Below are 13,105 nucleotides of genomic sequence, written 5' to 3'. Positions count from 1 at the left end.
AGACAGACAGGCAGGCAGGCAGACAGACACACACACAGACAGACACACAGACAGACAGGCAGACAGACAGACAGGCAGACAGACACATAGACAGACAGACAGACAGACAGACAGGCAGGCAGGCAGGCAGACACACAGACAGACAGACAGACAGGCAGACAGACAGGCTGGCAGACAGACAGGCAGATAGACAGACAGGCAGGCAGACAGACAGGCAGACAGACATACAGACAGGCAGGCAGACAGACAGACACACAGGCAGACAGACAGACAGACAGACAGGCAGGCACAGACAGACAGACAGACAGACAGACAGACAGACAGACAGACAGAGACAGACAGAGACAAACAGACAGACAGACAGACAGACAGGAGTGGGTGGGATTAATAGTTTGTTTATTGAACCAGGGAGAGTTAGGAGGCTAGGTCGTGTTGTTAGGATTTGACTCCTGCTATTGCAGGAAGTTTACATTGCAACTGCATTTTAGAGGCTTCTCTCTGTGAGGATCTGATTCTGAAGTTGTGGCAGTTTGACATGAAATCCTACCTTCTGAGCGATTGCATAACACATCAAATGTAGGTCAGAACTAATTAGAATGCTATGACATGCATTTGAGGAAAGAAACCAGACATGTTGAGACATACATATCCACTGCAACAACAAACTGACATCTGATACAATTTAATAAGCGATAGATTAATTGAGCTAGTATTTCCAAATTAAAAAACAAAAGTGAAGACCTTTGCTTGTCTATTTGAGGCATACACTAGTTGGGACAAGATGATATTTTGAGTTTAGAGCTGCTGTAGGGCTTCATGCCATTTTGAAGGTGACAGAATGGTTTAACACCTGGTCAAACCCTCCCCCATCTGATCTTGAACCCGGTGGTTTCTTGGTCTCTGGGTTTGTAAACAAGCGTCTTTCAAGGAATTTCAGGGTGGAGCTTGTTTTTGTCCATATATCCCTAAATTGACTTTGGAAAAACTTGGGCTTTAATCTACCCCACGCCAGGCCCACGTTTAAAAGCACTTCCGATTTAAAATGTAACCCAACTTACAACATAACATTTGGGGGGAAATGTAGGATCATTGATGTTTCTTCACTTTTTATTATGCTCAGAAAATGTCCCCTAGGCTCCATGTTTGTTGCTGCTTCAACTGGCAATACATCATTTACAACGCAACAGTTGTAACATTGTTTATAAGATACCGCTGTCATTACCAATGTAACCATTGGCTCTTACTCTAACTGACAGGTAAACATTTTTTTTTTTCATTTTACTGGGGAAATCGTTTAATCATTAATGCTTAAGCATCCAACTGCATTTAACAAGCCTAACCTCATACTGTTTTTTTTTTTTTTTGATCTTTATTTTGGCACGGAGTCCCATTGAGATAAAGGACTATAATCAACAAGGGAGCCCTGCATACACACAATTTGCAATCATACATCAAACAAAATAACAACATAATAAAACGATTTCAATGCCTAACCTGATCTAACTGACAACGAGCTGATCAATGCTGAAGAAAGCTTGAGATTTCCTGTTAAAAGTAGCAGCCTACGCAAAACCCAGTGAAACTCTTCCCCTCACTCGGCACTAGGCCGACCTTTCGCCTAGTTTTCAGCCTTGCAGTTCATCGGGTTTACCCTGACACCGCTGACTCCCTCTGCACGCCCACCAGCAGCCACGCACCCTATCTCCTCCAATCAACCAGTTACCATGCACTGATCACGCGTCGTCTCCTCTGCGATTGGCTGAGGTCTCACACACATTTGTTTTTCATTGGTGGCATGTTGCCACCCGCCAGTGTGTTGTAAATGTTGTTTTCCTTTTTTCCTCCCTCATGTTTCACACAGCTGAGAGCAGACCCAGAGAAACGCAGGCAGTCTGCACACAGCGGGCGGAGTGGCACCGCTTCTTTGTTTCAGATTGGCTTGACACTCAAGTGAGAGAGAATATTTCCCCCAATGCCTTCGCGAAAATTTACAGAAATGGAAGACTCATATGGGGTAAGAATTAATTGAATTTTCTGTTGGCTAATTTATTTTCAAGTAAATAACGCCGGTTATATAGAATTTATAGAGTTTATTGTTATTGTCACTACATATTCATGTTACCACTTTTAAAATTGATTTGATAATATTTGATAATGTGAATTTCATTTGATAATTCAATCTGAAAGTCTTAGCCTTAGTCAGTATTACAGTGTATTTGCTTTACCGGTAGCCTAGGTGTCAATAAACCTGGTAAATTATGAAATAATTCTCCATACTTCCACAAGTCAATTGTTTTGATGTAGCTGCAGTGGCCGGCTGACAGTATTGTCACAATAATTTGGCCTATTTGACCTGTATTTTACACATTATACTGTTTTGTTTCTCCTACTGTGGGAGAAAGTGTGTAAAAAAATCTTAATTGAAAACGGTAATACTGTATTATAGTATTATAGAATTGAAGGAGTCGCCCTAGTATCTCGTATCTAAATACTACGCAATTACCCAAAGAGGCTCAGCTATTACTATGACAAAGCAGAGGCCAGTCACTTCCTGGTGTAATCACTGGGTAACATACCCTGAGCATGGGGGATTCACATGGCTAGTCATGGAGGACGTCACTATTCTGTCTATATTTGGCAATGGGAGGTGCCCTGGCTCGTATCCTAGGGCACTTCTAGATGGGGTGTAGTCTCAAAACGCCTGTCCCCCAGGCTTTTATCACTCACACTGTGGTTAGCTCAAGTAACGGACACTTGAGCACTGAGCAAATGACTGGTGAGAATATAGAGACTCTTCAGTCTTCCACGCCGGTCCGCTCTGAATGCTCTGCTGTGTATGCGATTGTTGTCAATTGTCCTGAATCTTAACGCTCAGGTCTTGACTGGATGTCAAGGGGTGAATTGTCAAGCCACAGTAACACACCTCTCCGTGCCTGTTTGTTTGTTTGTTTGTGAAGTGGTAATGGGTTAACTCATCAGTACCCTCCTGTGTTCTACCAAGTACTACGACATGACACCAGGTTCTAATGTTGTTGTTTTTTCTTCCTCTCCTTCTGTGGTGTCTCCCAGGCATATCGGATGGACCAGTGTGGTTCCTATCTGAAGAGGAGGAGGCACGACAGTGAGCAGTCGTCCTGTGGCAGCGGTCTGGAATACACGGACCTGGAGGCTGCCGAGGCCCTGGTGTGCATGAGCTCCTGGGGTCAGGGTTCATACCGCCCCAGTCCCTGCAAGGCCCGACCCCTCACCCCGGCCTCTGACTCCTGCGACTCCCTCCTCCCACTTGAACCCCCGGAAACCCCCAAGGACTTTGTCTCCCTGTCCTCCCTGGTAAGAGAGAGAAATCACCCCAGGGACACTGTGCTGCTGGAGGAGTTTCTCCAGAGTCAGAATGGGCTTTTATGACCTCTCACTGTACACGTACACAAGTATCAAATCCTTCGGCTTTGGTTCCTCAACGTTGACACTGCAGCATTCGGATACAGAAACACAATGATAATAAGTAAGGTGAATAAGTAACCCTACCGTGCTAAACTAAGTCCAACATTTGTAACAGGATTCATTGGGGCTAGACTAGTAGGAATAGAATAGTGGCCTACTTTTCTGATACATTTTAGAGGGAAAACACTTGAGGTGTAAAAGCCAACATTTATGCCATGATTGTTTTATGCTATGACTGTACCTTCAGTTAAAACCATAAAACCACTAGTGACTCTTATTTTTAGGTGGGGAGGACAATAGAACAAGGCAGAGGGGGAGGGGGGGGGGGGGGGGAGGGGGTCCACAGGTTCATCTCCTTAGTGATAGTATGCAAAACACTGGGGGCACTGTCAACACACAAGAGAGAAGATAAGCATCTGTGGCTGGTGTTTGATTGGTAAACAGATACTCGGGCCTGGGGACTTGACTGTGTAAACCGCCCGGCCTTGGGCCTTGTCTTTTAGAGATAGCCTCTATCTCCGGCTGATGATGTGTTTGCTCAAAACTTTGTGATGGTTTATGAACTCGCGGCGCAGGTGGCACAGGTAGTAGATAAGCTTCCATAGCAGGTTTGAACTTCACCCATAAGCTCATCTTCTCTCAGCTGCTGGTTGTAAAAAAAAAAAAATCACTGTTTATGGTCTGCATAGCTTTAAACGGTCATTAGCGCTAGTGCTGAGAGCGTTACCTTATCTATGCATTAAACCTCAGAAGGAGAGGCACTCTATCAGGAATTCAGTTTTCGCTGTCAGTAACAGCAACGCACAGAGCTAGTCCTTATAAAGTGCTCTACTTTTCCCCTGTAATCTATCCTTTGTTTATCCAGGGTAGTCTCATTGAGATAACATCTCTCTGTACTCACTGGACTCACTGTAAAAGGTTCTGTACTCATAAGTCACTGCCTCTCTCTGCTCTCCCTCTTCCTTCCAGTGCATGACTCCCCCTCACAGCCCCAGCTTTGCTGAGACCTCCACCCCCACCAGCAGCAGCAGCAGCACAACCACCCAGACCAGTAGTAGCTCCCCTCTGAGCAGGCCGGTCTCCAGCTCCGGCCCGGCCGCACGCGGCAGCAGCTGTGGGCTCCAGCGACCCGGTATGGCCTCCATCGCGGAGGCCCCGGCCCCCCCCCCCTCCCCAGCCCTGCAGAGCCATGGCGACCAGTGTCATCCGCCACACGGCAGACAGCTCCCCCTGCCAGCACATTCCGTCGCGCTTCCCCCTCGCTTCTTCCTCGGAGAAGCAGAGAGTCGTGGAGGCCGTGGCGGCGGTGGCCTGCCAGCAGCAGCGTAGCGTAAAGACTGAACAGAGGAGCTCCCCTCACCCTCCGTCGGCCCCCTTCGCCCCCTCTCCTTCCCCCCCATGCAAGACAGAGTCACAGGCCAGTCACAGGGGACTTCTACTCGGAACGGACAGACACACCCCCGCCACCCCCCCCACCACGAACACCCTCCCCCAAACCAGCCTGCCCACTCCCCTCTCCCCGCTCCACCTCTCCAGCTCTCCCATCATCTGCCAGATGTTCCCCGTGAGCGGCCAGTCGGGGATGATCTCGGCGTTCCTCCCGGGCGCCGTCCCGACCTCCTGCCCCACCGGCGGCGGGGGGTTGGTGAGGACCGCCGGTGCCGCCTCCACCACTGCGTCCATCCTGCCCCAGCGCTGCTCCTCCCACGCTTCCGCCACCCTCCAGCCCGCCCCCTCCTTCCTGATGGGCTCGGCCATGCCTCAGGGCACGGTGATGCTGGTCCTCCCCCAGTCCTCCATCTCCTCGGCCCACCACCACCACCACGGCCCCCAGACGGTCATGACCCTGGGCAACACCAAGCTGCTGCCCCTGGCCCCCGCCCCGGTCTACGTGCCCGCCGGGCCCTGCAGCGCGGCCAAGATGGACTTCTCCCGGCGGAGGAACTACGTGTGTAACTTCCCCGGCTGTAGGAAGACGTACTTCAAGAGCTCCCACCTCAAGGCTCACCTACGCACGCACACAGGTAAGACACACATCCAGGGGTAAGACCATACGGGGGGGTAGTGGTGGTCTAGGGGATAGTGAGTTGGACGGGTGATCAGAAGGTCATGAGTTCAAATCCCCACCTGGGGAACACCACCACTAGTGTGTCCTTGAAGTAAGGCACTTAGCCCTAAGTTACTCCAGGGAGACTGTCTCTGTAATCTCTAATTGTCGCTTTGGATAAAAGCGTCTGTTAAATGGTAAAAATGTAAAAAAGGCTCACCTATGCACAAGCACACACACACACACACACACACACACACACACACACACACACACACACACACACACACACACACACACACAGGTAAGAGACAAGGCTCACCTACACACATACACAGGTAAGAGACAACACACAGGGCTTTTCAACAGTGAATGTGGTGGTGAGAGAAGAGATTGTTTCCGGAACGTGAGAGAAAGACCATCCAGTCAGAGTGGTAGAGTCTTGATGATGTGTCAGTGTTCAACACCAAGACAATGAGATCATTGTTGTGACTCAAGACGGAGCGTGCCACGTCCTGCCTAGCGCCTACAATAGTGATGACTCACTGACATACTCACACTCTTTCTCTCTCCTCCTCCCTTCCTCCCTCCCTCTCCTCCCTCCCTCCCTCAGGTGAGAAGCCCTTCAGCTGTAGCTGGGACGGCTGCGACAAAAAGTTTGCCCGCTCCGACGAGCTCTCCCGCCACCGCCGCACGCACACGGGAGAGAAGAAGTTCGTCTGCCCCGTGTGCGACCGCCGCTTCATGCGCAGCGACCACCTGACCAAACACGCACGCCGTCACATGACCACCAAAAAGATCCCCTCCTGGCAGGCGGAGTTCCGCAGCCTCAACAAGATGGCCGCCGCCGCCGCAACCACCACCGCCAAGGGCCCTCCGTCACACAGCCCCGCCCTCGCCCTCAACATGCTGGTTCCTGCCTCCAACTAGAACTTAGAACCCTCCAACTACCCCCGGGCAGGCTGTGGCACAGAAGGTTAGAGCCGGCGTCTAACGGTCGCAAGGTCGGCGGTTGTTTGAACCCCCGGCTGGCCACGTGTCGAGGTGTCCTTGGGTAGGACACTGAACCCCAAATTGCTCCCAGTGAGCTTGCCACCATTGGTGTGTGAACAGGTGAATGAGAGGGCATTGTAAAGTGCTTTGGAATAAGGCGCTATATAAGTCAGTCCATTTACCAACCCATGGGCGCACTCTAGGCCCAATAGCAAGGCGCTGCGCGACAGCAAATGATTGCATGCCCCGTCATCGACTGTGCTGTCAGGTATCGGATCAATATAATATGATGCAGTTATAACTGATATGTTAAACCATCTATCCAGGCATTGTGAGATCTGTCAACCCACTGCAATGCTGTCGGCCTGGAATTGCGCCCAATGACTTTTTACCCCAGAACTACCACAGGGATAGGGGGCAGCCAAGCACACTAGGCTGCTATTTACTCATGGAAAACAAAACTAAAACATGCACTGGACTCTTTTCCTCTTGACTGCTCATTTGTACGTTTTTTTTTGCAAAAGGAATTTTTTTGTTTACTTTTCATCTATTTTTCAAAATGTATGCACACTTTTTTCGCCAAAGCCTTTGTATGAAGTTTGTCTTACACATTTCACCCGTCGATTTGTCTGTATATTTGTACATGTGTATATCTATGTGAATATATTGTGTGTTATATTCCGAATAGCATTTGTTGTTGAATTTGGGAAAATGTTGTTGTGTAAAGCAATCTACATGGATAGTAATCAAGACTGTGATTATGACTTACTCTTTAACTCTTTTGTTGTTTTTTGTATTATTTAATATAGTACACATTTGTAATAAAGAGAAAACCGTAGCAACTCGCCTGTTTATTCAAAAGAAAATCCCGGACCTATGACCTATCTGAACAGAACAAGAACAAGATGGTCATCATCTTCTACGAGAAAACCCATGACCAATCATTTGGCTTTGAGATCCTCGTTTAGTCAGCACTCCTTTACAGTCGTCTCACATAGGAAAGGAGTTGGAGTGGTGTTATGCCACATCCTGTGTGCGTCACTTTGTCTGACCCTCCCTCCCTCCACCCCTCCCCTCCCTCCCTCTAACTGTCAGCTGAAACACTTCCTGTTAAATGTGCTGACCACTGCGCTGGGCTACATCCTGCGGGCTTAGAGAGACGTGCGAGGTACTTTTTGTCCTCATTCATCCAACCTAATCCAAACTATGCTATGTGGCTGCGGGGAGTAGACTGGGATGTTCTTGCCTCTGTACTTGTAAGAGTTGTCGGCTTAGTGTTACATGTGTCACTGCAACATCAGAACTCTTGTGAACTGGATTTCATGATTTCATGTCCCTGGACTGATTTGATAGGACATGCTTGACTGAACAAAGGCTTTCTGATCTCATCTCATGAGTGATCTCATCTCATGAGGAAAAGCCTTTATATAGAGCCAGCGCGCCCACACACACACCCACACACACACCCACACACACACACACACACACACACACACACACACACACACACACACACACACACACACACACACACACACACACACACACACACACACCACACACACTACTGTGGTCCCACACCCGGAACAACAGTCCTCCAATCAGAAAGTGAAATGAACTGTAGGAGGGTGCGACCAATGGGCTGTCTTGCTTGCCCCCCTCCCCTGCCCCAGGCTCCCAATAGATCGCTACAATCTGTTGTTTGTGTGCAACAGCGACGCCATGTGGACAACAGCTTCAGCGCTCTCCAACGAGGATCAGCTCCTCTACGTGTTTTTATGATGTAGCAATCATAAGGCAATGTGTTGGTGGTCCACTTGGATATATGAATATATATATAATAACAAAATAATAATAATAATAACAGTCTAATGACCACAGTGGCTCATGTGTAGGCCTAAAGTATTGTATCCTGCCTGAAACACACATTCTCTACTCAAGTACACTTAAATGAGAGCCACAAAAGTGAATAACTATTGTTCATTTATTCAAAGATTTACAATTGAGTTGCGATGAAGTTCACACAAAATTAACAATGATCAAAATATGTGTATTCGGTGTACAATATAAAACAGTTAATTTATAGTTAATAAATACATCTTTGTTGTAAAATGTCTGGTATCAATATAGCTTTTCTTTTGAGGATATAAACAGATTATCATCATACAAGCAGACACAATATACAGCACAATATACAGTACACATCCAATCCCTCTTCCATTTTTGTTGGCCACCATCTTCTTAACCTTTCTAATTGAGAGAGAGAGAGAGAGAGAGAGTGAGAGTTTTTCTGTGTGTGTGTGTGTGTGTGTGTGTGTGTGTGTGTGTGTGTGTGTGTGTGTGTGTGTGTCTGTGTGTGTATGAGAGAGAGAGAGAGAGAGAGAGAGAGAGAGAGAGAGAGAGAGAGAGAGAGAGAGTGTGTGTGTGTGTGTGTGTGTGTGTGTGTGTGTGTGTGTATTACATGTGTGTGCGTGCGCATGTGGTTGCGCACAAATCAAATGTAGTTCCTGTATCCCACCACAGAGGGGCAGTAGATTGCAGTACTGAATCTGTCTCCATCAGCAGAAAACAGGCTGCCAGAGAAGGGGCCACTTTAAGACCCACTAAACCATTTATGCCGCTGTGCATTCCTTCTAAGGAAGGGTGGAGAGACTGCAGGAACTGTGGTCAGGGAACAAAACTTAAATAAACATCTTAGCACATACCTTTCCATAGCATAGCAGGCATTTAGAGAGTCAGAGAGAGAGAGAGAGAGAGAGAGAGAGAGAGAGAGCAGAACTTTGGTTGAAGTTCACCAAATGGAGGGAAATGGCACACCGAAAGGTTTGGTCTATTACACATTAACCTACTGGATTAGTTAGTGGCAGGTTCAGTTAAACATTCCATGGAGAATCGTCACATGATCCAATGGAGGATGATGCCATTGCAGGGGTATAAGAGTTGAGGAGGCCTCATTCAATACTGTAAATAAATACCCTTTGTCTTCATGCGATTATGTAATACTGTCATAGTAAGCTGCTCGAATACCTGTGTAATAACCCTGTAACTAGGCGAAGTTAAAAAATATTGTGACATAATCATTTTGGAACAGGGATCATTCAACAAAAACTCTTTGGTTATGAATTTCCTCTGTTGTTTCAGACTTTTGAAATAAGCAAATGTGCTCTCTTCGAATGTGAGTGCAGGAACAGTCTCTGTTGGGGGGTCAGCTAAACTCTTTCTCTATGGTGTCCATCAGCTCTTCCTCAGCTCCATTGTACAGAACAGCCACGGCCAAAGAGGGGCGATGGTTACTGCCAGGAACTCTGGAGAGGAAGACAGAGATACACAGAGCATGTTTTCTGAGTCTGATATGGGTACGTAACTGTCAGCATGAGGACCAAAGCGGTGTCAATGAAAGTTGAGGAAGCCTTTATTAGCCTGTCAAATCTGAAGAAAACTATCAGAAACGTAGCCAAAACCTTAGGCTTGCCAAAATACAACGTTTGGATTGGAACATAATTAAAAATACATTAAAAAAAAAAGCAATCACAGCAATCGCAAAACGGCGATTGTACTGCACTGTACCAGCGTACAGTGAATGAACAAAGAATGCTCACCATAATTAAGAACCCCCCCAATGACAATTGTCCCACTGATCAGGAACGCTCTCCAGGAGGTAGGCGTGAAAGTGAATAGTGAGAATACCATCCAATATTTCACCAGCCAAACTACAGAGTCTTCACTGCTAGGTGCAAACCACTAGTTATCCTCAAAAGGGACGGTCACTTACAGTTTGCAAAAAAATACCTAAAAAGCCCACAGAGGTCTGGAAAAAAGGTCTTGTAGGCAGATAAAATTAACATTAACATGTACCAGAGTAATTGCAAGTAGAACGTTTAGGGAAAAAAGGATTTACCCAAGATTTATAGCATACCTCATCTCTGAAACATGATGGAGGGGTAAGATTCAAGAATGCTTTATTGTCTGTCACAGAGTGACAGAAATTCTCCTTTGACAGGCTTTGTGCAGTTCATGAATACGTTATCCACATTAAAAACACACATAGGTCACATACATACAATAAAAACAGACAGATATAACAGTGTTTATAAAATGTAGTGCCTATTTAAAAAGTCTAGTCATTTAAAAATAATAGTAAGAAAAACAGTATTATGATTTAAAAAGCTAAAATGCTAAAATGTTGTGGTTTAAAAGAAAAACAGTGTGCTTCCTATTTTAAAGTGTTCAGGGCGGTGGTTGCAGTGGGAATGAATGATTTTTTAATATGTGTTTTTCCGGGCCAGTGGAGTTCTATAACGGCGGCCTGATGGAAGTGGCTGAAATGATTGGTGGAGGGGGTGAGAGGGGTCCTGTGTGATTTGTGTGGCTTTCCTGATTAGTGACCGGTTGTAGATTTCAGACAGGGGAGTTTGAGGTGAGCCGATGATTTTACTTGCCTGATTGACTATACGGGAGAGTTTGGGTGTTAATGTTTGGGTTAGGGAACTAGAACTGGCTATTTTAACTGTCTTAAATGACAGTTGACGGCAGCAGCAGAATGTATTATAAAGTGTACAGAAACATCTTGTCAGCTCAAGCACTCAAATGCCTCCAAATTCATTGGATGGCACTTCACTAAGACAATGACCCAAAACATACTGCCATAACAACTAGACAGTTTTTGTGGGCCAAAGAGTGTACAGTTCTTGACTGGCAATCTTCAAATTTAAATACTACACAAGTGCTTAATTTGGACATCTGATAAATCTGTCCAATCACTTGGGTACCCTGACACAGGGGAACTTTGCATAAAAGTGTTGTCATTTCTGAATGGTGAAACCAATTATGTACACTAGGCTAACATCAAATAGAAGCTGAGAATCTCTACTTTAACCTCTTAGTAATTGTCTGATTTAAAATCCAAACTTTTGTGTAGAGTCAAAAGAAGAAAGACATCACTGTCCCATTTCTTACGCAGGGCAAAATACTTGAAAATCTCTGGATTAAATGTGTATCACATCATTTGCTCAAACGCGTAATGCGTAAAAGGCGCAGACAGCGCTCAATATGTGCAGTAGACTTGAATGTCTATCAAAACATAGTGCCGACTTGAATGCATTTCACACATGCAATGTGTGGTTTAAATCTAAAATTCAAATAATTTATTCAAAGTCTACAAATGAACGAGCTAACACAACACTTGTTTGTTTCCAAGTTGGTAGAGTTCCAGGTTCCAGCACAATGGTTTGGTATTTCGATATGCTCAAGGTGAATTTGATATTGGCCGACCGGCATTTACAACAGAAGTGGTGTGTGTGCGCCACAGAGCTAGAACATGAATCATTGATCCAACGGGTACTTACGAGTCTGTTTCGGCGCAAGGCTCCACAGAAGCACCCTTTGTCACCAGGTCCTGTTGAGAGTTCTGACAGTTCACATAACAATGGAATTTAGCAATGAGATGTATATATACATACGTGTATTCATTAACGATATTTAAGCCATATTCCTCCATAGACCTAATTCTGGAGTTTTACATACCAATACCTAATAAATCAACATGCTGTCAATTTGCTTATCCCCCTTTTCGTTTCACCACAGTGGCACTAAACATACTATTACATTATTTATTTCTAAAGATAATAGTCTTACATTTCGCTGAGTATTATTAGGACACTGTGGTGTATGTTTTCGAAAGTGGTTGAAGACGCCTTTCTTGCCGTTGTCTTCCGTGCTGATATCCGGACAAGGACATCTCAGTGCCTCCTCAGAGAGTTCAGGTCTTCTTGGCAAATGAGGGGTTGAATTGAAGTCGCTGACATTGTGCACCTTTCTAGAATTGCAGAACCCGTACGTTTTCGACCTGATAAATGACTTCATTTGAGAACTTCTCCTTTTGGAATAAATCCCTCGGTTCTCATATTCAGACAAAACCTGGTCCAGTTCCACATCGATGTCATCGTCATCCCCTGAGAACTCGGAGTCGTGTCCGTCACTGTGGCAGTCCTGTCGCGCTCTGCTGCGTGACTGGGAGAAGTTCTCCAACTTTGGTATTTTCCCTGGTTTGAGAGAGCGGCTTTCCTCTTTCAGAGAATGCACCGCGTCGTCACCTCTGGACATGTTGGTTTCGCTGACACATGCAGGTGCAACCTTCTTTCTTCTGCTGCTGCCGCTGCCCATGTTGTTGTCCTTCCTTGGCACAAGGATGTAACAACTTAACAGGAAAAGCAAAAGCACGCTCCCATGTCCAGATCCCCTCGCCCCCCCACCAAGAGGCTGCTGTAATCCAACAACTCAGAGGTAAGGTTAAACATGAACTAGTCTCTGCGTAGCTCAGGCAATCATTTGTTTCACACGCACGAAGACAAATGGTATGAATGGAACAAAGACGACAACCAATATGAAGCGATAAGAAAACAAAAAAACATGTATGCTACACTAAAGGTCTAGACTGAAAAGTTCGATAAATTGCCTATTATGGTCGTGTCGGGATGGAGAAAACTTTCCAATGTGTCCTCTGATCTTCGTCTCATCCGCATCCATTTAACGACACTGTCTAAGGAAAGCGCACTGTTTACAACACGATTTGTTGTATAAAGTTGTCTCGAAGAGAAAGAGGACCATTAGCTCTCAGTTCTAGAC

The 13,105-nt window shown here is 46.0% G+C and overlaps 1 protein-coding gene across 1 annotated transcript; it reads left to right on the top strand.

The window, feature by feature from the left end:
- The first annotated feature begins 1,876 nt into the window (after nucleotides 1-1,876).
- LOC308172639 (Krueppel-like factor 11) lies at nucleotides 1,877-7,321 on the top strand. The gene is given in 5 exon segments (XM_080547564.1): nucleotides 1,877-2,014; nucleotides 3,070-3,330; nucleotides 4,411-4,601; nucleotides 4,603-5,465; nucleotides 6,102-7,321. Coding segments are annotated over 5 exon segments (1,674 nt in total). The 5' UTR covers nucleotides 1,877-1,972; the 3' UTR covers nucleotides 6,419-7,321.
- Nucleotides 7,322-13,105: the final 5,784 nt, after the last annotated feature.

This window comes from Nansenia antarctica, assembly GCF_963989245.1.
Source record: "Nansenia antarctica genome assembly, chromosome: 1".
Lineage (NCBI taxonomy): Eukaryota > Metazoa > Chordata > Actinopteri > Argentiniformes > Microstomatidae > Nansenia > Nansenia antarctica.
The sequence above is the reverse complement of the archived record's forward strand: the minus strand, read 5'-3'. Positions and strand labels throughout refer to the sequence as shown.